Source organism: Emydura macquarii, unplaced genomic scaffold (assembly GCF_026122565.2).
Source record: "Emydura macquarii macquarii isolate MOO-44397 ecotype Brisbane River unplaced genomic scaffold, CSIRO-AGI_Emac_v2 contig_554, whole genome shotgun sequence".
NCBI lineage: Eukaryota > Metazoa > Chordata > Testudines > Chelidae > Emydura > Emydura macquarii.
Genome location: NW_027130691.1, coordinates 11,001,475 through 11,028,653, shown reverse-complemented (window position 1 = coordinate 11,028,653; position 27,179 = coordinate 11,001,475). Strand labels below are relative to the sequence as shown.

The 27,179-nt window shown below is 40.8% G+C and overlaps 1 protein-coding gene across 3 annotated transcripts in view; it reads right to left on the bottom strand.

Annotated features, from left to right (window-relative positions):
* The window catches only part of ADGRD1 (adhesion G protein-coupled receptor D1), a 248,188-nt gene that overhangs the window by 188,420 nt on the left and 32,589 nt on the right, over positions 1–27,179 (bottom strand). For all 3 annotated transcript variants that reach the window (XM_067539758.1, XM_067539759.1, XM_067539760.1), the window contains 5 exons: positions 25,477–25,536; positions 23,505–23,622; positions 21,645–21,755; positions 19,337–19,412; positions 14,533–14,674 (listed from right to left, as the gene is read on the bottom strand). In XM_067539758.1, the coding sequence (XP_067395859.1) occupies positions 14,533–14,674; positions 19,337–19,412; positions 21,645–21,755; positions 23,505–23,622; positions 25,477–25,536 (507 nt within the window). The remainder of the gene's footprint in view (positions 1–14,532; positions 14,675–19,336; positions 19,413–21,644; positions 21,756–23,504; positions 23,623–25,476; positions 25,537–27,179) is intronic.

The following is a 27,179-nucleotide window of genomic DNA, read 5'->3' as shown; positions in this document are numbered from 1 at the left end:
TGACCATAGCAAAGCTAGCTGGCATGGCTATAGCAATCCATCACTACATGCAAAGCTTCTCCAAGAATCTAGTCTCTGATGAGAAACTTTAACAAGGAGAACTAAACTGAATTTGAAAAGTGAGAGTGGACATGGGGGTGGGATTCTGCAATATCAGGCTAAATTTGATTGTGTCAGTCATCAGCCCTATAATCATCTCTTCTCCTTCAGGTGACAAATATTGAATCAAAGGAGGAGAGGGAAGTAACAAAATATTCTATGGTTCTGTAAAATAAGATAGCCATGGAATTCAGTTACAAGTTGATAAGTCAGCAAGATTTGCTCAGTATTGATTGATCTGTGAATGCTGATGCACTGCCACTTGCAGGGAGAAGTTGGAAAGAGAAATAACAGACACTTTTCAGTTCACGCTGATAATATTTGGTTCTAGTCAGTACGGTCTCTATTCCTTAAGGAGAAATGAATGGGTATAATTCCTATTATCTAATGCAAGGCAGGTAGATAAAAATTACCCACGTACATACAGAAAACTAAATCTCAGCAACTAACTGTAAGATCAAAAGTACAAATTTTACTTGCATGAATCCAAAAACATTTAAACCTCTAGACCACTTCATTATCCCTTAGCACGTTACAATGACAACATCTGATTGAAAGGGAGAGACACACTGATACACAAACACATAGGATGTCACTATTAGGGACTAATGACTGAGAATATCTCAAGGACCTGGTGCCTCCAAATGTTGCTTATGTCTCTTTTAATAGGGAATTGAAATCTTCTATGAATTACTCCTCATCACAATCAAAATCCCAGTCCCCACAACTGGCAATTCTGAATCCACTTAATGAAAATCTATATTTTTTCTCAGAGTGTCTAAGGTTTTTAAAAGAGAACCCATGAGAAAGATGTATCTGTTAATAATATTAACCATACGGAACGATTGTTGTATTGTTAAGAGGTGTTGTATATCATCATAATGGCTGTCAGTTGTTTACAGTTGCCCAGAAGCAGGAAAATTAGCTGAAACTATTTTCATTTCTCACTTTAATTCAGTGGATTTTCCATGTACTTTATAGCAAAGATTTAATTTATGTAACAAACTACTGAACTTTCTATTGATTCCTAAATTACAAGGTTTGGGGGAGAAGGGGGTTTCCTTTAGCTTAATTGTTACACACACTGCAGGGGTTACACTCTTAATTATATTTTATTAAAGTTTCTGTGGCAAAGGCCATGTGAGGGAAAGTGATCCCCTAGCTATGCAGAGGGGGATAAAAGCCATTGTTTTTCCAAAGCCTATACATCAGTTAGTCAACACTTAGATTGCCATAAAACTAAATTGGCTCCACATTGATTTGTGTCCCCTGTGGTGCCCCAAATAACAACTGAACAAAAGAACTGGTTCTCCTATAACTTTGTTTTTTATATCAGCAACCATTTTAAACAAACCTGAAGACGTATAACTTTGTGGACCATGCAAAAAAATAACTGGAAGAAGGATCAGCGTCAGGTACCCTTAGGGACAGCCCTCTGTTAGGGCTGATGCACAGCCCCACTGCTCAATTAAGAGCTCAGGGAGGAACTGTTCCTTAATTCTAACCCTCGCTCCCTGGAATGCAAAGCCTTCTCCCACTTGCGCAGGCTGATGTAGAGGGGAGCAGAGCCATGGCTTGGTCTTCTCCCAATGCTTCCCACCACTTCTAGAGCAATATGCAGCCATGACAGTGCACTTAGGGCAGTGGTTCTCAATCTTTCCAGGCTACTGTATCCCTTTCAGGAGTCTGATTTGTCTTGCATACCCCAGGTTTCACCTCACTTAAAAACTAGTTGCTTACAAAATAAGACAAAAAATACAAAAGCGTCACAGCACACTACTGAAAAATTGCTCATTTTTGGCATATAATTATAAAATAAATCAATTGGAATATAAATATTGTACTTACATTTCAGCATACAGTTTATAGAGCAGTATAAAATCGTCTGCATGAAATTTTCGTTTGTACTGACTTAACTAGTGCTTTTTATGTAGCCCGTTGTAAAACTTGGCAAATATCTAGATGAGTTGATGTACCCCCTGGAAGTCCTCTGTGTACCCCCAGGGGTACACGTACCCCTGGTTGAGAACCACTGACTTAGGGAGCCTTCCTCAAACCCTGGGACTGCATCTGTCCCAAGCCCTATGTTAGCAACTGATTGTTGCTAGGAACATGTAAAAATGCACGGAGTGCAAGACTAGAAAGGACCATTATAATCATCTAGTCTGACCTTCTGTATAACACAGCCCATAGAACTTCCTCAAAATAATTCCTGTCTTGTAGAAAAACATGCAATCTTGATTTAAAAATTGCTAGGGTTGTAGAATCCACCATGACCCTTGGTAAATTGTTCCAGGTGTTAATAACCCTCATTGTTAAAAATTCACCCCTTATTTCCAACCTGAATGTATCTAGCTTCAACTTGCAGCCATTGGATCATGTCATATCTTTTCCTGCTAGGTTGAAGAGCCCTTCTTAAATATTTGTTCCCCATGTAGACACTTGTACACTCTTATCTGGTCACCCCTTAACCTTCTCTTTTATTAAACTAACTAGATTTAGCTCCTTGATTCTAGCTCTAAGGCATGTTTTCTAATCCTTTAATCATTCACTGAACCCTCTCCAGTTCATGGTCATCCTTCTTGAATTGTGAGCACTAGAACTGCACATAGTATTCCAGCTGTGGTTGCACCAGTGGCAAATACAGAGATAAATTAACCACTCTGCTGCTACTCAGGATTCCCCCGTTTATGCATCCAAGGAAGGCAATAACCCGTTTGGTCATAGCATTGCACTGGGAGCTCATACAAGTGTGACCTACACTCTTTGTTCCTCTATGTATAGGAACATATAGAAACGTATTAAAATGTATATTCTTTGCTTGTGCTCAGCTTACTAAGTGACCGGATGGCTTGTATCAGTGCTCTGTCCTCTTCATTATTTACCACTCCCCCAATTTTTGTGTCATCTCCAAACTTTATCAGTGATGATCTGCTGTTTTCTTCAGATCATTGATAAAAAATGTTAAATAGCATAGAGCCAAGAACCAACCCACTACAAACACAACCATTCAATGACCATTCCCCCATTACAGTTGCATGGAGACTTATCAGCTAGCCAGTTTTTAATCCTTTTAATGTGTGCCATGTTTATTTTATATTATTCTAGTTTTTCAATCAAAATGTAGCGTGGTATCACGTCAGATGCCTTACAGACCTTTAGGTATATTAAATCAACACTATTACCTTTATCAACCAACATCAAAACAAAAAGATAGCTAGTTAGACAGGATCGATTTTCCATAAACCCATGTTGAGTGGCATTAATTATATTACCCTCCTTTCATTCTTTATTAAAATACCAGCTTCTGGCAGAATAGATGAGGTGCCACATAAACCCAGGGGCTAGCAAAAGGTATTTTGCTGCCTATTCTGCATAACTACAAAATTGACTGTTTCTTAAAAAGTAAAGTATCCCTAAAGCGCTGCTCTAATAAACTGGCTAGAACAGAACCTTCTGCCAGCCAGAACGCAATGTACTTGACAATTGCTATCAATAGTCAGATCAGTGAAGCACATCACCCTCCAGTTCCAACTCCTTCACTGTGAAAGTCCCTTATTGGCCTCACCAGCCCCATCATGCTCTCATGTCCCCTACAGCCAATACGGCTGGCATCACAGCACCCCCAGGCGAGGCGCCAACTCCATGAGTGCTCCAAGGCTAAGGCACCCAGGGGAAAAAAATAAGGGGTATGCTCAGCATCCATGGAGCCTCAGCTGTTCGAGGCGGGGCCGGCCCCACCACCACCACCCCGGTCAGCTGTTCGCTGCTGGCCTCCCCATTTCCCAGACCTCAATAGGTGTTCACTATGGCTGCTGTTTTGGCCGCCCCAGGGCTGGCCGCCGATCAGCTGTTCAAGATCCCACTCCTCCTCGGCCCCGTGTGTTGTCCCTACCACCAAGGCCCTGCCCCTGCTCCATCCTTGCTTTGCCTCTTCCTGCCCCTGCTCCACCTCTTCCCTCGAGGCCCCCACCCCACCCGCTGGCATCCATCGGCAAAAACAAAAGTCATCACCTATGTAACGGAATAATCAATTGCCCTAGTAGGACAAATTTAAGATCACTTGACCTTGCAGCCCTTTCCCTAGAACATCCTTCCTTTCAACTGTATGCTGGAAATGTTCAGGTCTCTAAATTAACCACTTTAGCGTATGTCTACACAGCAAAGAAAACCAGTCAGCTGGCCCATGACAGCCAACTCGGGCAATAACCTTTTCAGCAATTTAATTTCAATTTCACCAGTATCTTGACTCATCAGACAGTTATAATATTAAGCTGTTGAAAAGTTTAGAGGAAAATCCAGTTTCACATTAAATATTCTATAGTTACAGACGGTACTAATTGCCAGAGCTGATGGAACTGATCTACACTGTTTTCTGGCACAACAGTCCCTGCTTGACAGTTTGTCAGATGATGAAGATTTGCTCTGCAAAAGGAAGGCGGGGGTGTAAATCTGTATATGTAGAGAAAGCTCAGCTAGCTTCTTGTGTGGGTATATTTCAACTGGCAGGTTCTGTGCAGTAAAAAAAACCCAAAAACACTGATTCAGTAGAATAATTTAACATTAAAAAAAAAAAAGACTCAAAACCTCACCAGCAATGAAGTAGCCAAATAACAGAACAGCAGCAATAGGTCCAGAGTGAGAGTTTCTGGCGATGCAAGAGAGATTAGCAAAGCATTTATTTCTAGTGTCTCTTCCCCCCCAAGAATCTTGTTCAAAGCAATGGGAGTGGAAGGAAGATCACTACAAGAGAACCCCTTACATTCAATGTTTAGATGAAAGTACTGAAAGAAACAGAGATAGGGCTGAGGAGAACCCCCAGAATTAAACAGCCTGACCTCAAAAATGTGAGTAAATTCAGTCTGAGTTCTCAGCAAAGGTTTGGTCATTATTTCCTCCAAACCCATTGACCCATGCGCCTCAGCCTGTTAATCCAAATACTTCCATGAGAGAAAATGGAAAGAGCATGAAAAAAGTTACACTAGAACACTGTGAAAATGCTTGCTTTCAAATCAGAAAAGGAAACTTCGACACCCACTTCCAAAAAAACACCTCAGAAATGTGGGTGCAATTTTTAAATAACCTGGAAAACTCTTAGCTAAGGGAGGCTTTAATAATTGTCTGTTTTTTGCATATTAAATATTCCAGTCTGCCTTAGTTCAAAAGGTTCTCCTTATCACAAAGATTTTTAATTACTATAACTGTACCCTAAAATAGGTGCATTTTATTTCCCTCCTTGTTCTTTTTCCTAGTTCCTCAGCGACTGGCATTTTTCTTACACACACTGGAAAGCAAGAATAAAATCCCTTCAATAACCTTTCTGATATCACTAAAATAAATACAGTGGGCTTGATTCTCCTTTCGCTTATCCCAGTTTTATATGGGTGGGAGCCAATCAACCAATGGAATTATTACGGATCCAAATTAGTGTAAATGGCATAAAGAATCCAGCTCCCTACTTGAACCTCAGTGGGAACAACTGTTTTGTCATGCTACCTTTTTCTCCTTATTTTTACTACTCCACTTTTCTTTCTGTTATGTGGGAAACATTTTGTAGAACCAACATGCAGCTACAACAATGTCCTTGGCAGTCACTTCAAATGTGTTGCCCAGCATTACAAAAAAGTAAGTAGTATTTTAATTGATGTAAAATTTACAAAGGCAGTTTTTATATCCTTGCTCCAACCGTTATGATTACCCCCAAATTATATAAATGTTTTGAGTTTTATCCTTTAAAACATGATGCATACTTAAAAAAAAACAAAAACCAAAAAAACCCAACCCCCCCAGTGACCTTCAACTTAGTCGCTTGCAGCCAGATTCTGATATTCTTGCCCATATAGAATTGTATCTTAATTCTGTGAGTAGCTTTATTGAAGTCAGTGGGACCACTCACGGACTAAAGTTTTGCATAACATGAATAAGAGCAGTGGAAGCTTGCCCCTGATTGGTACAGTCTGAAAGCTTGAAGAGACACACTGCAGCCATTCTGATTTCAGTTACACTTGGGTAAATTAAGAATAACTCCACTGACTTCAGCGGAGTTACCTGAGTTTTACACTAGTGTAAAGGAGAACAAAATTTGTCCCACTGTCTTTACATGTGCATCATTAGAAAGCACAATCCATTCACCCATCCCTTTAAAACAGGCATGGCATGCTAATTAATTAATTTCCACAGAGAAGTCAGCAGAGAGACTATTCCCAGGGCCATATTCTCTCTGGGGCAAGTGCTTTTTTATTGAGTGAAAAGTGTATATCAGCAAGCTCAGTCCAGCAGAGCCTCTTGCATCTTTTATCCACAATTCTTTGCCATGGATCTCTCCCCAGGGAGAAGTACTTGCTATAATTCTATCTGCTCCATTTCTTTGCTTCCAAAGATTACTCACAGGATTTTTTGATTCTCTATCAAACAAGACATGCAGAGGTATTTGGGTCAGTTCAAAGCTATCCATTGCTCACTGGTCCATAGCTTTTTGGTGAGTTCACATCAACAGCAGAAAAATATAAGACCATGGCAAACGCCAGAGCAGACAACCAGTACATATCTCCATTAGCCAGATCGCGTATTACAGCTTGATTGACTTCACCTGTAAACATCTCGCATCTAATCTGATTTTGTTATATATTTTAAACAGAAATGATCATAGTCTAAATTTAATATAAGCAATTCCTTTTACCCAAAATAAAAGCAAAAAAGAAGCTGCATATGTACCCTGAATCTAAAATGTTTTAAATTAGAGGTGGTTGAAATTTTTCTATTGAAAAATCTTCCCGTTAGAAAATGTAGTTGTCGCTGAAATTCATGTTTTCTGTGGAGAAAATGTTGATGTAAATACAAATTTTCATTTCACCGATCACACCTTGTCCCCCCCTCACTGCCGGCCCCTGCCCTCCAGACTTCCAGCCCATCCCAGCCCACACCCCCTGCCCTGCCCCTCTGTATCCTACATCCCCCGCCTGGCCCCCCAGAAACTCCCTCACCTTTCCAGATGAGCTCCTCACCCATACAATGGCAGTACCTCTACAGCCCAGACATGGTGGGGTTCAAACAGCTGGGGCAGGGCCAGCAAATGCCTCAGCACCAGGGTCCAGACACGGAGCAGCAGATACAGGCTGGGCACCGGCATGGAGCCTGGTGGATCGCTGCACTTGTGGCCAAAGCCCTGCAGCCCTCAAGTTGCTGCCAGGAGCAGCTCCAAGCCATTCAGCAAGCCGTAGTTGTAGCTGCAATCTTACCTACGGCAGGATTGGGGAGCAGCTGGGGAGGGGAGTCCAAGCACTTCCCTGACAGCATGATTGGGTGTCACTTCCTGCTTCCTTCTCGGAGCCCCAGCTGGCAGCTGCCCCCTCATCCAGTTAGCCCCCCAGCCTCATCCCCAGCCACCTCCGCCAATCTGCTACTCAGAAATCTGCCGTCCAAGGCAGCTGCATAGTCTGCCTGTAGCTAGAGCAGCCTGTGCCCATCACCATAGTATTTGATCACCTCACAATGACTAACAGATTAGTAGTTTATTAGTGGTATAGACCACCGTAAATTACTACTATTGGGAGCAAGAAGGAAGGAGGTGTGAGTCTGTCACTTCCAAGGCTATCCCAGGGATGGTGCAATTTACACCACCTTCCCTGTGTCCAAGGCTGTGCCTCAAGACACAATCTAGCCCTATAATTTTCACAGTAAAGTTTATTTAACAGGCCTCAATGATACACTCAAAACTAGTCAGCTATCCCCTCATTTTAGTTACATTTTCAGCCTTTTGTTCCGTAAGAGATTGTATTGACCGTTGATTCCGAAGATCACTTTTTACAGCTGGGTTTCAGACATAAATTGATAAAAGTTCAAAGTAGCTAATACTTACTCTAAGAATTAGCTGTTCAAATATTGAATCATCCAGAGACTGAAAGAACAGGACAAGGATCCAATGCGAATGTGTTTTATTTTGCATGCAACCAACCTCTAGGGATGCCAAGACTCATCTGCCCAAGCAAGCAAGAAGTTTCACACCAAATAAAGAAAACAACTGTGGACCAATGAGAAGAGAGAAACAATGGATCCTGATTTTTGCACTTTACATAGAGTAAGGCTGAGAGGGTCAAAGTTGTCTAAAGGGATTTGAACACCTATCTCCCATTTCAAATTAAGGAGAACTAGTCATCCAGATGCTCTAAGCAACTTTTAAAATCCAACTCAAAATGCCAGTTGTTAAGCTACAAAAAGATCTTCTCTTGTCCTACAGTGTTTTGCCCACAAAAGATTTAAACTGTTCTGGTACCTCTTTTGAAGCTTTTCCCCAAGGTGTTTTCTAAAGTGCTGCTTCTGCCTCTAAAATGTAGAAAGTTGGCCATAATTTATTCATTCGGTGTGTAAATAAGTTTATGTATTTATTGCACCGGAAGAAGCAGCAGCAGCAGCATGCTTTAAATTACAGAAATAGTTTCCAGTATCTGCATATTTCCTCCAAGCTTGGATGAATTTTTAGGGGAAGCTATGGGAATGGGGTATTAAGTACAGTTATGTGAAACTTGACAGATTTGGTTCACAATGGGTTTTCAATCCATTGTAGCTCATGTCATTTAACTCAGAGTCTCAGGTTCAGCTGAGTTTAACACTGTGAAGGTGAAATCCAAGACAAAAACAGTGCATATGGTTAAGATCTGCATATTGAACCTGGATTTGTAGGGTTTTGCCATGGTTACTTTGACCCTGAGGACCTACCATGTGATCAGCAGTCACAACTTATTATAATGAAACCAAAACAAAGCAATGAAACTCAGTCATAAGAGAAAGAAAAACTGCATGTCCAGAGGTAGCAAAAAGTTTGCTTTCAGTTTCACCAGAAACTTCACGGGATCAAAGTGTTTGTGCACAAAACTTCATTGACATTTCTGAATCCATAGCTAGCAGAGTCAAACACCATTTTAGATGCAAGAGGTTCACATAACGAAGCTCGAAGGAACCCAGTTAGCTAGATTTTGAGCTGCTGTTATATCAACTGCTAAAGAAGCTCAACAACCATCCTAACTAGGAATTTCCTGGAGGTTCAGGAACAGAACGAGTGATTATGTGCCACAACTTTGTTAGTTAATTATAGTGTTCTAGAGCCAATGAGGAATGGTTGCTTGCTCGGAAGACTAACAAGACAAGGGAGTGGTATGCAACATTAAACTAGTCTCTATTTTGGGACTGTGTTGTCAGCATTGCTCATTGCAATGGGTGGGGAAAATCAGAAAATGGGGGGGAGGCAACGTTAACAAGAGGTACCACAGGACACCCATCAGCTGGGGCAGAATGCTAAGAGAAACCCCCATAATTTACAGTCCAGTTCAGAAATTTCCAACTGGAGAAAAATTTCCTAAGAACTTCAAAGAAGTTAGAAAAGCAGGTTGATTTCATTCACCTGATTCACTTGGCTTCGGAGGTGAGAAATTTGGAACCAGAGTTTTTGAGAAGAGAAAGGAGTCACCTGTTCATTTTGCTTTCTTTTCGCTCATTTTTAAACAAATTCCCACCTTTTTTTACCTTGTGAAGATAGGAGTCAAAAAAAATCTCAAGAGAAGAAACATGTCCTTTTCTCACCCCATGGATAAATGTAGAGGACATCAGTCACACATTACAGTCACATACAGGAGCGTTTTTAATTGTCATGAGAGAAAAACTTCCAGGGAAGTCTAAGCTAAGGGCCAAATTTCCAGGAAAGACTAAGAGCCAAATATAGCCATGGTGTCAATTTACACATAGGGTTCAAACTGTTGAGAAAATGGGTAATATCCCTTCTCTCCATCTCTAACTTCTTATTCCCCTATCTATTTTCTTATTTCTCCCTTCTCTCCTGCATTTAGATCCAAGATACACACCTTGCCCATTAGAACAAAGTACTCAGGTCCAAATCTTAATAAGTGACAACCTTAATTTCATTAGACATGACAGTTCTGATTAGATATAGAAGAGAACTGCAGCAAATTGAATAGTCTATCATTAAAAAAACCCAAGAGGCATGAGAGCAGTTGCTATACTTTAGAATATGCAGTGATAGGGTCACACAGAGGGCAAGAATTTGAAACTGGTTTTGTTGTTTTACAGTTTTTGGAGCTCAGGAATATCAAGTATGATGTTGGGGTAATGAGGAATGACGTGTGTAATCTTTCTGCTCAGTTTGGGCTGTGCCCAATGTTAAAATTTACTCAGAACTTCAAGTCTGAACCCCACCCAAACCAAACTATCATGTTCTTTCCAGCCCAGCCTCCCTTTGGGTTTTCATTGAATCTATAATAAGGAATTATCTTTGGAAACCAAGACTGAAACCCATGGAGGCAACTGGACTGATCTCTTATTTTCTCTTGCTCATTTTTTTTTGATGAGCATATGAACAGAGAGATTTTGAAAACGAGGGTATAAAAGAGTTTTGCAGAACTTAGAACATGTGGATTGAATAAGGTAGAAGCATTACAGTAGGGTCAGAGAAATATGCTCCATTGGATTGTCTGCAATTGGGAATGGGTCAGTTTACAACAAATATGTAAACATTTTCATGTTTGCCTCAAACCTAAAGAAGTCATGAGGGACTGGGGGAAAGGGCTTTTCTAGGATCTGATATTTCTACCCTTAGCTCAACAACAGTCATCTTCAGAGCCAATGCATCATGAGAATACTCGCACCTGCCATTCACAGCTCCTCTAGAAGCCACCCAGGAGTCACTGATCCCTGGTTAAATTTGCCAAGCTGGCAGGTAAAACTAACCAACAACTTTTTTTTTTTGCAAACTAAGTACATTTGATATAGTATTATTATGATTCAATCCTAGACAATCCAATGGAGTATATTTCTCTCTCCCTGCTGTAATGCACTGAACATCTTCCTGTTCGTATGCTTGTCAGCGAGAGACACACAAATCAGCCTCGTCGCCTCTATCAATACTCCATCAAACTGACAATTAGAGCTGTGTGAGTAATTGATTTTTTGGTTTGGTGACTGAACCAAAAAAAAAAAAAAGTTTTGAAAAAATTCATTTTGGTTCACAGAAAACTGAAGGAAAACCTTTAATGTTTTCGCTGAAGTTGAAAAAAATTTAGTTTTGGGTCAAATCATAGAAATGTAGGACTGGGAAGGACCTGACGAGGTCACAAAGTGCAGCGGAAGGACCAAGTAAACTGGCTTGTAAACCAAGTAAACTAGACTACCCTGACAGGGGTTTGTCTAACCCATTTTTAATAACCTCCAATGATAGGTGTTCCACAACCTCTTTTGGAAGTCTATTCCAGAGCTTAATAGTTACAAACCTTATAGTTACAAAGCTTTTCCTAATAGCTAACCTAAATCTACCTTACCACTGATTAAGCCCATTACTGCACGTCCTACCATCAGTGGACATGGAGAACAATTGATGCCTGTCCTCTTTAGAACATATTTAACATATTTGAAGAGACTTATCAGGTCCCCCACTCAATCTTCTTAAGATTAAACGTGCCCAGATTTCTAACCTTTCCTCATAAATCAGGTTTTCTAAACCTTTTATCATTTTTGTTGCTTTCCTCTGGACTTTCTCCAATTTGTTCACATCTTTCCTAAAATGTGGTGCCCAAAATTGGACACAGTATTCCAGCTGTGGCTTCACCAGTGCTAAATAGAGCAGGACAATTCACCTCCCATGTCTTACATACAACACTCTGGTTAATACATCCCAGAATATTAGCCTTTTTCGCAACTGTATCACACTGTTGACTCATATTCAATTTGTGATCTGCTATTGATCCTTTTCAGCAGTACTACCCCCTAGCCAGTTATTCCCCATTTTGTAGTTGGGCATTTGATTTTTAACTTCCTAACCGTAGTACTTTCCACTTATCTTTACTGAATTTCATCTTGTTGATTTTAGACCAGTTCTCCAATTTGTCAAGGCTGTTTTGATCCTGTTCTCCAAAGTACTTGCAACCTCTCCCAGCTTAGCGTCATCCACAAATTCTATAACCAAACTCTCAACTCCTTTATCCACTACATTGAAAATATTGAATAGTGCTAGACTCAGGACTGACCCCCTGCAGGACCCCACTAGATACACCTTCCCAATTTGACAGTGAACCATTAATAATTACTCTTTGAATATGATTTTGCAACCAGTTGTGCACCCACCTTATAGTAATTTCATCTAGACCACCTTTCCCTAGTTTCCTTATGAGAAGGTCATGTGAGACTGTATCAAAAAGTCTTACTAAAATCAAGATAGAAACAAGTAGATATGATCTCCCTATCCACTAGGCCATTAACTCTGTCAAAGAAGGAAATTAGGTTCGTTTGGCATGATTTGTTTTTGATAATAGGGTTTTAAATAATAGCCAGCATGGATTTAACATCCATGTGCCTACAAATGATTGTGTAGTAATTTGAAATGTTTGATTTTGTTTTGGGGTAGGTTTTAGACCTTATTTAAAATAGAATTATGGTAAAATTCAAACGAAAAAAGCGTTCTAAATTGAAAACAATCAAAACATAGCATTTCAAAATTAAATGGTTTTTTTTCAGGCTTTTTTTTAAATACCAAACAATTTGGTAAATACAAGCCATATTCACAAAGTGTTTCAGTTGACCTGAATCTGCATTTGTCAGCTGAAAAGTTTTGGCTCATGAATTTCTCCCAACTCTACTGGTGACATATTTTAGAAATCTTTTCATTCTTCATGCATCGCTCTTGGTAGTAAGGTCTAGCAATGAAAGTCTTTGAGCAACTCCCAGACATGAAATCTAGACAAAATCAAATTCTCGGAGTCTTTAACTTTTTAACTATAGCACCTTTTGGTTCTAGAATTCTCTTTCTTATTTCACCCAAAACAGCAAATCAGGCATGTTTTGATCATCAATTAAAAAAAAAAATCCCATCTGCCCTTCAGCTTCCAAAACGGACATATGCCCAAGTTTAGGCCTGTAGGTCAAAAACAGATGAACACACTGCTGTAGTTTGCCAAATAGACAAGAGACTAAAAATCCTCAAACTTGGTTCCCAGGTAACAAAAGATTTCCAAACACAGTGTTACACACCAAGCACAATCCAACAGTAGTCCTTTCACTCCAGCAGTTCCCAGCATCCAAATTGCCAGCAATTAATTTTGTGCTACAGAAACTAACTCACAAGGCCAAAGTGTTTACCTATCTTTGTAATAAAAGGCTGTACAGAGAATAGGAGACAAGTATTAAAATAGAGGCCAGTGCCATGGCTCAGGAAAACTAGATATTTTACCAAAACCTCATTAAGCACATGCATATTTTTTGCATATCCTACCCACCTCAATGCTACTTGCCAATATAGACCTATGTACACATAGGCTCTCTTATTTGATGCTTGCGCTTTCTGCCTGAAACAATCACTGACATGACAGTTCACTATCATGCAAACAACTGTGTATTACATTAGATATTAGATTAGATATTTATATTAGATACTGTGTATTCTGGGTTAATTGATTTAACAGTCAAGCCAGAGGAGACAAATGATAAAGGACATTTCTATCTGTGCACCAGCATCTTGGTCCTCCTCCATGACTGAGGAATGGAATACAGAAAAAGTACAGGGCAATTTAATGGGCTCTTGGAGAATCATCATACTAAAGCATTCAGCTACCCCGATGAATGAAGCAAAACACATTTCTTTAAACCCAACAGCCGGAGCCCTCACCCCAGAAGTGCCCATCTCTGAGAGGCCACATGGGACATAATTCAGAACTTTCTGTTCAGAAACACACAAAAACAACAAAATAATTTCAGATCCATGGTCTTAGACTTTTTCTCCCTAGTCCCATGCACCTGCAACAGAAGTGGGAAAAACCGATACATTTATATCTGGCTGGAAAATGTCCCCCGAAAGGGAACCTCAATGAAAAATGGGGGTCGGGGAATGGAAGTTTTCACATTTTTCCATTTTCTACTCATCACTTACAACAACAACATTATTCTACACTTTCTTAAGTAGGTCAGTGCTTACTGCACTTTTCATAATCTAACTCCTCTGCCTTTAGAACAAACTGCTCTACTTTGTCACTGCCTTTGCCCACCCCTAAAAGAAAAAACCCACAGGATCAACAACAAAGATACCCCTTTCTCAATGAGTATGCAGTGGTGATTCATAGCATGCTACACTTGTTGTAAGTTACACACATATATAAATAGAATATATGCCAAAGGTCTAAAAACAATACTTGTTACTTAACCGTCTTATCAATGGGGTCACTAGTCAGTCTTTTGTGGGACTATAAAAACAGATACAGTCCCTGAAATATGGCAGTTGGGGAAAATGCAAACCATATTTTGCAATCATAGATATCAGCTGGGTCATCACTAACATAGCCATAAGAACACCATCAATGCAGAGAAACATCCACAGATGCAAAAAGATTGGAACAATCAGTCATGGCAAGAGTGTAAACTGGAAATTTCACTTTCACTTACCAATTTATGTGTGAGCCGAATGGTAATAAGAGGAGATCCTGACAGATTATGAGACAAAGTTGGTGGTGGCTCCACCTTCAGGGAGATAAGGTAGCTCATTGCTGAGATCATGTAGCCTTTATAAACAGCAGCCTCAGCAATCCTTGGAAAGGAAGAGCAAAAATATCAGGAAGTGGGTAAAACAGCATTTTAGCATTTACAGTTCATACTAATATTGGCTGATTGCAGTTCGGTCAGAAGAAAGTTACTCCTTCAATATGCATCTGCTGCTCTAAATTCACGGATTTAGGCCTTGTGATAGGGCCTAGGTCCATGGATAGGCTGAGTGTCCAAACTGAAGGACTGTAGCTGTACAGGGGAGGTGGAGCCCTTTCTAGTGAGCTGTGCATTAAATGCTATCTCTGCCTGTTAAATAAAGAAAAGTAAGAGCTGCAAATGTAAACCTGCTGGGCCAAATTGATCCCTAGTGTAACAACTGAAATCAGTGGAGTTGTACTACAGATCAGTTTGGCCTTTTGTCTCTGCAACAGTCACAAATAGAAAGAACAAGGAATTAATCTGTTTTTAGTTTAAAGTGATCAGGCCAGATCCTCAGCTGGGTATAAATCGGCACAGCTCCATGGAAGTCAATAAAACTATGCAAGAGCTGACAATCTGACCCCATGTAACAAAGATCAGAACACTTTTAAGTAAAAATGTATTTCTTTTTGAGTTCTACCACTCAGCATTTAAACTTACTTACCATCTCCACAGGTCTCCTTCTGTGCTGCCTGTTTATGTTTATCAGCTCATGGTAAGCTACATATGCATAGCAGAATTAACCTGAGATCAATGTACTGTAGCTATTGACCTTCCTCTGCATGAAACCATTTAGAGCAGCGTTTCTCAATTAAATTTCCCCGCGGAACCCTTTAGGCTCTGCGGGAAAATTACACTCATACTCGATACCCTCCGCCGAAAAATCCGGGACATTTTCCCTTTTTCGGCGGCGCACAGAACACCTGCTCTCGGCGGCGTGATGTCACTTTCCCGCGGAACCCCAGCAGTGTTCCCGCGGAACCCCAATTGAGAAACACTGGTTTAGAAGATTAAACTGGACTACTAATAATTTGCTGTTTTGTTAATCTATTTCCTGTACATCAGAAGCAAAACATATATATGAGACACCAGAGTCACAATATTCTCTGACCCCTTTCATCAAAACCAAGACCTCAATCCTGCAATTAAGTCCACTGTAAAGAGCCTCCCTTGGGGTTTGGTAGACAAGCGTAGCCTAGTGCTCAAAGCCGCAACCTGTGACCAGAAGGGGAATTGTGGGGAGGGGGTTACCAGTGTCCAGGGTCCACAGACGGGGGGGCAGAGACAGACTTCCCCTCTCTGATTATTGCTGGGGTGGGTCCTCCCTTCACTCAGGCAGGGCACTTTTGGGGCAGCTGTGCCAGAGACTCTAGGCTTCCTTGTGCTCTGCTCTGCGCTGCTGATGTTTTGGGCTGCAGGTCTCCTCTCTTCCAGCTCTGTCTCCAAATGAGCTCTCTCTCTCTCTTAATTCCTCCACCAGATGGAGCATTTGCTGCAGGTGTGGCCAGGCAGGCCTGTCGGAGCCCAAAATAATCCCTTAACCCCTTGTTGCCCAGTCTGGGGTTTCAACACCCCATCACATCCACATAAACAGATCATGCGACCTCTCATCCCACTGAAGTTCTGCACGGGCACTAGGATCAGCCCATGAGGATCCTCTCACAGGACCAGGGTTCCAGTCTGAGAACAGTTCTAGTAAGAAGTTACCGTTGGTATTCCTTTGTTCTGTTTCTGCTTAGTTTAACTCAGCTCTTTTTCTGCTTTTTATAAGACTTTTAAAAATGTTTTGGATTACTAGGGATGAATTCACACAAATGCATGATGATGCATCTGACTAACTGAAGAATACCCTTCTGTTGCAGAGAAAACTTGACACATTTACATGGGCAGAATGTGCCCCTCAGAGTAGATAGAGTTCTATCCAGAAAAGGGCTCAATCCCAAATTTGGATCCAGATGTATATATGAATTTTGAGATTGCTTCCCCAAAGCCTGGGGATATTTGGATCCAGGGCTTTTGTATGCTGAATCGCCCACTGTTTAAAAGGTGTTCATACCCAAGGTTTTAATCCATCTCATAGTACCTCCCCCATCATTTAACTTAGTTTAGCATTTTGTAATGCTGCATTACAAGGCCAGAGCAGTACTCGGATGAATCTGGATACATGTGAAAGAAACTAAAACACAAGCAAGAAGCTGGCATTTCCACAACACCACATTCCCCAGAACCACTGGGTAACACTAATGTATGTTAAAGAATAAAGGGCCTGTAATCTGTCTGACTTCAGCGGGGTTACTTCAGATTTGCATCAGTGTAGTACTGAGAGGAAAGTCAGGCTCAAAGCTTCTTTAGGCTCAGATTCCCGTCTTAAAAAACCAAAATGACTCTTTCAGAGAGCTCTGGTTAGACAGTGTGAAAATAGAACAGTCATCTGGCAACAAAGCATAAAAGAATTTCAGGAGTTTTAATATGTGCCACGAGGATAATGAAATTCTGTCATGAAGAAGAAAGCAGACAGACTGTAAATTATACGTGCCCAAGTAGTCTGAGACTAAAGAACACTTTAAGGGGGGTCTTTAAAACAACTGCTCTGTGGAAAACATCATTAGAAAAGATTATCCTGGTGAAACTTAAACCAGAAAGGTGTAATAGCAAAGTGCACTGAAGTAAACCAAGGGAGAAAGAATTGCACACTTATTTTCAAGGATTCCTCAGATATCCCACACTTGATTCCACATAGGAAAACCTCCAAGACAGCATTCCTTGGATTATTAGGTTTCAAAACAGGCCCCTGGACAGGCAAACTATCTAGAACTCCAGAGGCACGATTCTGTAATACTAGATATATTGCAAATATTTCAGATAGCCCAAAGTAAATATTAGATACCTAGAGGCCACTTTTAAACCAGGTGTTCCTTAAAAATGGGGCTGATCCTTCTGCCACTGAAATCAGTGACAAAACTGCTATAGACTTCAGTGGGAGTAAAAATGGGTCTCTGGATTGTCACGTTCTCACTCTGCAGGAGTTGACACATGGGAGTACAGAACTACTCAATGTTCATAAAGATGGCAAAATTGGGCTGGTTGTGTGGACAGATCCCTGTGCAGGATCAGAGCCCAAGACTGTCTAGACCACCACGAATAGACCTCAGAACACAGCGATTTTAGGCTGAAGGTATTTACACATTGTCTATATCCCTGTTAATCTTTGACCTGTGAGTCAAGACCACATTAATATTCTCTCTCTGTGGGAGGTTAAAATTATGGCCTATTTCCCTTAATAAATTATAGTGGACATACAGCTTGAAAAGTTAAATCCTCATAAATTATTGCCTCTATTTCTTCATATCAGCAAGAAATATTGCATGCCGCAGATGTAATTCCTTCACACGCTCCAGCTAGTTGCCTTTTTCTGCAGGAAGAAGGGTGCATGATATTTCTTATAAAATTAAACTGAGTAGGAAATCATACAATTCTTCTGTGATCATTTTTACATTGCTTCAGCATGATTACAAGTGGTCCTAATCCAGGGGTGCTCAACTGGTTTCAGCAGGTTGCAATCTCCCCTCCCTTGCACATGGCTAGATAGGAAGTCCCTGAAATAGATTGGAGTTAGCGTCCTGAAGCTTTCTTCTTCTGTAGCATGTGGTCCTGGTATGGAAAGGCTGAGAACCACTGTCCTAATCAGCAGAGATTGAATAAATGACCAGTTTAAAAGGCAAATGTAATGATTGATGTGCACAGCCTTGCAAAATTCCCTGGGAAATTGACTTTGAAAAGTATATTGCTCCTAGTTTATTTTAACTTATCTGCAAATGATTTCATTGGCACAGTGTATAAAACAAAAGACCTTTGATTGTTGTCTGGTTTATTACTGCAAGATTAGTTCACAAGTTTATGGGAATAAAATTCATAGCACTTTTGGGGAAGGGGAGGGGGAATGGAGGGTGAGGGGGAAAGAGAGAGAGGTTATATACTGCTGCATTATTTAAATGCAAACAAACACCACCTTTTGGTGAGACAACATAAAATAAACCTGATTTAAATTTCATATAAGGCATTAATTCAAGGTTTAAAAATATGAATCTGTAATATAACTTTCTGATGGATCAGCCAAGTATGTAGCGGAAGAGGTTCAGAAGAAAGACAGATAAGTCACCAAAGAAAAGGTTCCCCAGCATGAAACAACATCTAACAAAGGGCTTAATTCCAATGTCACTGAAATCAATGGCTAAACTTCCACGTCCAGTGTCCAGGCCCATGATGTCTGTTACACCAGCTGGAAAGCAGACTTGTGCCTATTTGTACTTAGCATCCCACTAAGGCAATCATAAAACTATTACAGCATGGACAGTTCTAAGTTCACCCACTATAGGGAACGGGGGCAGTAGCCACCCCCTCTCTTCACTGGCTGGATAGGAAGCAGCAGCAGTGCCCTGGGCTGGAGCTGAGTGCAGAGCAAGCTGGGTCCCAGTCCCTGCCCCAGGCCATAGATGAGACACACACCCCTGCCTGCCTCCACCCTTCCCCGCCCCTACACTCCTCAGGACAGGACAGGTCCACCTCCTCCATGCCCTCCTCTGGGATGGAACCAGTTCACTAACCAACCCCCACCCCTCAAGCAGCCATGGCCTCAGCAGGGAGGCAGAAGCAAGCATGCTGACACAACTTTGTCCTCCTCACCCCCAACATTTTCAGAAATGATGCCCCTGTCTAGGATACTTACTTGGTGTCCATAGGGTTGATGTTACTGAAGAAACGGTGCATGTTATGGTAAAGAAGGCCCACAATGGTAACCCAAGCTGTGAACAAAGTCAACAGGAGAGATTATACTTCAGTGTGACAACTCTGAGGGAGACGCTTTCCACACCTAGGTATGAAATGCCATGTTAATTAAGAATCCTGACTTCTGCAAATCATCACACTTGTGCTTTAATGGGAATTCCGATTGCTCCCATGAAGAAAATGAGAAAGCAAGCTGCAGTCTGCTGTGCAATGTTTGGAACAGATTTCAGGAGCATAATGAAAGGAACACTGACATCTACTCACCATGAAAGTATAGAGTTAAACTGTTAATTTAATCATCCATCCATTACAAGGTCACCTCAGAGCAACATGCAGCTAAAAGTGGCCATGTGACATACCAGACTCTTAGCATCCAGGGTGCTCATAATAATCAGAAGGACTCTTGACTACCAGCAACATTGACTGGCATCTGAAGAAGCTCATAAACATAGATGAGTAGTTTTTGTTTCTATTGTTTGCTGTGTGCATATGAAGTATTTACAGCTCCTCCAACATTTAAGTGAAAAGACAGATGCCTGTTTTACAAGTATCAACCACGCAAGTGTCCTTTATTATCTCAGCTGTTGGGTTCCAAGTATTTATAAAATCAATCGCATAAGGTGGAATAATACATTTTAAAGGCTAGCTCATTTGAACAGTCTAGCAATGTGACCTGTTAGTTGAATATGCCCTTCATAGGATGTTAGATGGTTTCTAACTCCCTGGAAGATACAAGTTAAAGGTCTTATAGTTTGGATTCAGTCCAAACCAGCAGACACAATAATGTCCTATAAAAAAATGCCACAAGGTGGGAGAAGTTGTAAATGGGATGGGGAAAGGTCCTTTTACATGGTATTTTTGTTTTTTCAAGTTGCCTTGTGCTCTCAGTAATTCAAGCTTCAAAGAACTCAGAGAAATCACAAGCTCCCTGCCAGGACAAGGAAAAAGAGCTGTCATCACAAATCAGGTAACTTACATGTGGAGGGGAAATATTTCAGAAACTACTGTGCTATATGACACAACTAATCTTGCATACTGTTTTGATGGGAACCAATCTGGCCTTGCAGAAAACCAAGATGGTGTGAAGTTTGCCAAGACCCCAACATGCCACCCAGACTCTGAGGCTCTATCCCTGAAACGAATATGGCAGAGATACCCTTCAGAGGAACTCCTGAGAGGTCTCCTTGTTAAGGGCCTCATCCAAACCCCACTGAAATTAATGAAAGATTACTTCAACGAGTTTTGGATTCGGCCCTGTTGTAACACACCTGCAGCTTGCTCCATTCGGCCTACTCCACCATGATGGAGAAAGTGGAAAATAAACAGAGGGAAGGGGCTTAGCAAGTGGTTCCATTGAGTGAACAAAGCACCTGAAATTTCAGTCCCTGAAGTGAGAGAGAAAGGGGGAGAAAAGATTTTGCACACTGCTGCTTCAAAATGAGCTTTAAAAAGCTAGGATGTTAATGAGTAAGGAAAGAGTGCTGAACCACTGCTCTGCTTGCACTGCTGGAGGCAGGACTTTGGAACCTAACTTTAGACATTTTTGTTTAAAAAAATTTGGCCTCCTATTGTGTTTGGCCCAGAACAAAATCCTCATTTCATTTCAACCCCAAACCTTGAGGTTATTAAAATCCAAACTCAGATTTGCAGTTGAATTTTGCCTTCTCGCTTTTTCTCCAGTGCTTGTTGTATAGGTATTCCAGTCTCTTTCCTTCTTCTGCTATTTATTATTTAACTCTGTAACTTTACAGTAATTCCATCAGGTGTTCTGGGAAACTGCTAGCACAAAAGGTGCTATACAGAATAAGGTTGTACTGTACTGAGATAAGCACATAGATTTGATATTAGAATTTCTTGGAAAATAACCAGTTTTGGTGGTTAGAAAGATAAACATTAGCTCCAGGAATTGTAGCTGCCCTAATGTAAAATAGTGCCAAGATTGAACAGTTGTAATATATATATGGCCTAACTGTATTGCTCAAGTTTTTAGCAAAGAGAGAAGGGAACATTAAAACAGTGCTGTAAAGCAATGGAGTGGAAATAACCTATATGCATTATCTGCTGATTACCATGGCATGGAAATGATCACAGTTTTAAAGCCAACATGACTGGGACGATGATCAAATGAGTTACCAGAAAATGCAGAGCTAACCAAAATCCCTGTCCCCATTCAAGAGCATGTTTGGAGACAGTATTAATCAGGATTGGCTGCCACCATTCTACTTCTCCCTGCAAATCTTGCCCCTTACCTTTATTATGAAAAGCTTCACTGGGGATAGAAATATAACTCCGTCCTTGTGATGGGAAGCGATAGTGAGACAAATTCAGAGTCTGAGGAGGCATTTTGACCAAAGAGTAATCTGCACAATAATCCAAAACAAAAAAAAAAAAAAAAAAATCAGTAACATTTACGATCTAGTTAACCGTAGAGCTAGAGTTTGCTCTTTTAGTAGCTACTGCACATCTTGACTGTAAAACCCCAGCTGTTTGGGGGGGGGGGGAAAGAGAGTAATACCTCGCCCCCATTAAAGAGTAAAATTGCCTTTAAGAAGTTCTGACTTCTTTATGAGTGGAAAAAGTAGTATTTGAGGTGTTAACATCCCATGGATCATTTGACAATGTGCACAAACTGATCTTAATGAGGCATTAAGGTAAGCAAAATTGATTGATACCTCTCTCTCTTTTTCCCCTGACATTATGAAGACATTATTTTAGAGCCTTATTGATCAATTTTAGAATGTCAGTGACTAGGATGATGTGGTGGAAGGGACAATTTGCATGTGATTCATAACTGCTCTTTTCTTATGTAGCTCACAATGCAATAGGGAAGAATACCAGAACTAATCAATTATTTGGTAGCTAGAGCTGGGCAAAATGTGTTGAACAAATAGTTTATTTGATGAAAAATGCAGTTTTGGTCAACCCAAAACCATTTGTGAATTTGACATGAACAGATTTGGCCATTCACAAAACAAGCAGGAAGTGGAGAAGGTGGTAGTGGTGATGTTGCTGCCATCAACTCTACCACCATCACCACCACCCCTTTATAACTTTTAGCCCAGTGGTTAGGGCCCTCACTGGACTGTAGGAGAGCCAGACTCAAATCCCTGATGTGGAACAGAGACGAAATAGACTTTTCTGATTCACTGAAAATTCTGTAAAAATTCAAATTAAATTCAACCTGAATTGAACATTTTCCTGACTTTTCAGAATTGCCACCAAACAAGAAAACAAGAAAACAAACAAACAAACCCAATTATTCAGCCAGATCTATATGTAGAATATGAAGGTCAACTGGGTTCAGAGTCCCATTGCGCTAGATGTGGGACATACACATATTAAGAGAAAGCCCCTCTGCGAAGGACTTGCAATAGGTGTACATTAGATGAAAATTTGTCCCACCTTTGCATTCTCTTGTCCCCAAATTCATATTCTGTAGCTTTTCAGACACAGACTTGAGTAAAAGGCTAGGTCAGAACTTTCACTGTTCACAAATCATTAAATTAAATCCAGAAATATTATTTCAGAGCATTCATATTCTCTCCCCAGCCCACCCAGTCCTCCCAAAAAGACCCTCCCTGAAAAAGCCAGCAACAAAAAGGAAACCAGATTGTTGAGCAAAGCTGACTACCTCTGTCTAAATTAATTGTATAATCATCTTTCTGCAAGTTCTACAATTTGTTGGATTAAAAGAGAGAAAGAAAAAAAAAAACCTATTTCAAATTCCTTCCCCACACTGACAAGTAAGGAGTGGCAAGTGAAGAAGTATTTATTACAACCAGCCAGACTCCAGTTTGGAAGGTAACTGAAGGTACTGCAAGAAAAGATCTGCAGAACAGCCACAGCTGGCCTAGGTCAGCTGACTCAGGCTGAACAGCTGTAAAATTGCAGTGTAGTCATTCAAGTTCGAGCTAGAGCCCAGGCTCAGATCCTGCAAGAGATGTGGGTCTCAGAGCCCAGGTTGCAGCCCAGACAGCTACATTACAGTTGTTTAGCACTGGAGTCCAAGCCCCATGAGCCCAAATCAGCCGATCCAGGCTCTGAGATTTAGTGCCAGAGGTTTTTTATTACAGCATAAACATATCCTGAATGTTGCTGCTCAATGCTACCTGCTACAGATGATGTACCCTCAACGGTTACGACGGATGGGTTTCCTCCCAGATTGCAGGTCACATGTACCATTACATTGTCAATTGTTTCGATTAAACCTCCGACCATAGGAGCAGTCTGAAAAAAGAAGGCATCTCAATAATAATAAAAAGAAACCATTGTTCAAAAGCAAAGCGTTGGTCTCAAATCCTGTTCCTATTGGTCATGTAAGCATGCCCCACTTCTGCTAATGACATCCTATTTCCCCTTTACAGGGCCGCACAGAGTAAAAAACACTGCAAATGATAGAATATCCCTCAGAGCCTGATCCTGCAGAGTACCAAAGATCTCCTGAGGGGTGCTGGATGAACCTCGCCTTCATTGCCATCAGCTGAATTGACAATGATCAGCACCAAACAGGATCATTAAAGAAGTGATTTGGGGAATGATATATATGCTGGTTTCCATACATCAAGATTGGCAGAAACTGGTGTCATCATCAGATCAGGAATTTGAATACATTTTAGCCCAGCGCTTGTGTGGCCGTCATTAAAGCTACGTCAGCGCTCCCCTTACAAATACCCATTTTCAAGGGGTGTATATTTTGGCAGAAAACCATGCATCCAGGCTGAAGCTTGGTATGCAAGATCTCATAGTGAGTAAATAGTTCTTTTAAAACATTTGAATTAAATCCATTTGGTTATTTCTTTCAAGAGAGGCTTTCATGGAGGAGAAAGCTGCCAAGTATTTCAGACTAAGAATTTAAATCCATTGGCCTTCCATATATGTCTTTCACCAAAGCCATTTATGATTCAACTACTGCTTAATTTGTCACAGCCCATCCACTCCTCCTCCCTTTTTAAGGCCCAATCCCGCATTCCTTGCCCTCTTAAAACCTGATCCTGACAAACACTGAGCAACTCCTGAGCACTTTCCATTAGCAAAGAATTGTAAAGAATAAGGCCCAAAGGATCAAATCCTGCACACTCTTAATCCTGTGAGTAGTGTTTACTCATGTGATGACACACATGAACAAAGCCTGAAGGAATGGGCCCTTAACATTTAAATAAAGTCATGTGGCCAAATTCTCAGCTTGTATGTAGCTGAAATCAATGGAGCTATGCTGATTTACATTATCTGAGGATCTGCCCATTATACTGAAATTGTTACACACTACAATCATTTCCATTTTAATGCATAGTGATATCATAGTACTGGTTAATGACATCATAGCAACAAGATACACAGAAGGAGAAACTAAGCTAACAGAGCTATTCAAAGCATATGTGGGTCAAATTTTGGTCTCACTTTCATTGGTGTAAATCCAAAATAACACCACTGCATTGATTTACTCCAGCATAACTAAAAGGAAAGTTGGAAGCAAGCACTGGATGGGAATGAAGATTGAAGTATCCCCTTCCCTAATTTAGAACCCCCTAATTTAGATGTAATCTTTCCCAGAGTATTAGTTCAGTGGTCAGGAAGAATTGTTGCCTGCACTATATCCATTCTGTAAATATGAAGATGGCTTCAGAAGCACTAGATATACTTTAAAAGGAAAAAAAGGAAATGCTTAAAAAAATCCTATAAATATACAGATGCAGGAGATAATTAGTTCTTTTACATGGCCACTTCCAAGAAGAAACTGCCAAGTAGACAAATTCTGTGTAGAAATTATCTTTGTTAAATACTCATTTCATTGACATTGCCCATTCCTTTGTAATTCTTTATACTTTTGCACCGGTCCTTATGGAGTATCTCAGAGCAGTAACGCAGAAGTTACCTTATTTTAACTGTCAACAAACAATTACAAAATGATCATTTGCTACCTTTAGATCTTTACTGTGGATGCAAAAATGACAGACGAGAGTGTAAATAAGTCGTACTGCCAGAAACCCAAAGCTGAGGGATAATAGATGCAACCAATATTATTACTTTCCATATGAAAATATACACCTGAATTAACCTGCAAGCTGAAGTCATTTGTCTTACCTCTGATATGTTAATCAAGTTGGCCAACAAAAGAAAGTCTTCAACAGCTTTCAAGAAAGCCTAAAAGATAAATAAGACAACATTATCTGATTACTTATTCATCCACTACATCCCTTGGTAAAGATTCAAGGCAGATTTCTATTAAGAGTTCCAAGATTCGTTTTAAAATGATAGACACATTTAAATGGAAGTCACAGAATCATCCCCTGCCTGGAAGTTCTCCCATTATCTTTTGTATGGTAACATTTTAAAAGGAAGAGTTTATTTGTTAGTAACAGCATTACAGTGAATCTTCTATGTTACATCTATTACACCCCCATAAGGCCACTGAAAACATCTGAATAGAGCGGAGCTTGAAATTACTCCGCCAGTGAACCCAACTAAATCCATGTGGAAACAGGCATGATAGTTCAGAGAAGGCTGTTGGGAAGCACACAGTATAGCACTGGTTCCTACCTGTTGTTTAACCTGATTATTATCTGTTACACTAGCACCTGTAGGCTTCAGATGAGGCTAGTCACAGTGCAAACAAATAGTGAGTGACCATCCCTGCCTCAAAAAGCATACAATCTGAATAGAGAAAACAATAGATGGGAGGGGAAACAGGCACAGAGAAGGGAAGCCTAGGATCATGCAGAACATCAGTGGCAAAGAGCTAAGCACACAACCCAGGTCTCCTGATCCCCAGCTGAATCTCCTCACTGCGAGACCACACTGATCTAGAAAACACAATACACACGAAACTCTCACTGATTTAACTGGGTGTTATGCATGTGTAAGAGCAGCAGGATCAAAGGTGAGATCTTTGTCACACTCCATCTTTTTTTATAGCATGTAAAAGGGCCCTCAAAGCCCTGGTTTTGGCTGAGCAAAGATTCCCATGGTGAGGACACCTATGAGGAAAGGTTAAGATTACTGGGCAGGTTAGACTTCAGGGGAAAAGGCTCAGGGGGGCCTGAAAACAGTCTTCAAATATGTTAAGGGCTGTTATAACAAGGACTGTGATAAATTGTTCTCCACATCCACTGGAGGTAGGACAAGAAGTAATGGGCTTAATCTGCAAGGGAGATTTATGTTAGATATTAGGGAAAACCTTCTAACTGTAAAGGTAGTTTAACACTGGAATAGGCTTCTAAGGGAGGTTGTGGAATCCCCATCACTGGAGGATTTTAAGAACAGGTTGGACAAACACCTGTCAGTGATGGTTAAGGTTTAGGTCCTGCTTCAGAGCAAAGGGGCTGGAATTGATGACTTCTCGACGTACCTTCCAGCCCTACATTGCTATGATTCGAGTATTCTATGACTTAGACAAGTCTCCAGGGCTATCTAAGTTAGGGGCATCTCCAGGAATCGGAAGGCTCACTTCCCCCTTAGCTGCAGGATCTGTGCTGCTCCTTTGAGAAGCTCAGCCCAGAATTTCACCTGAACGTGTAAGTGGAATCCTGGGCCCGTACACAACCTGCATTGCCAAACCAAATACCAAGAGGGTAGATGGAAGTACACTTGTCCAGGCAACAGAATGACAGCAGAGCTGCTCCACAGAGGTGAAATTAAGGCACCGAGAGAAGAGGAGAAATAAGAGGATTTCCAGAGCATCAATCATTGGTCAAACATGGCTGGGCCTTCTCCTGACTCACACTGAGCAGGGCTAAGCTATGCTAGAACAGAACATGAACAGGGTTTGTCAGAACCTATGCATTATA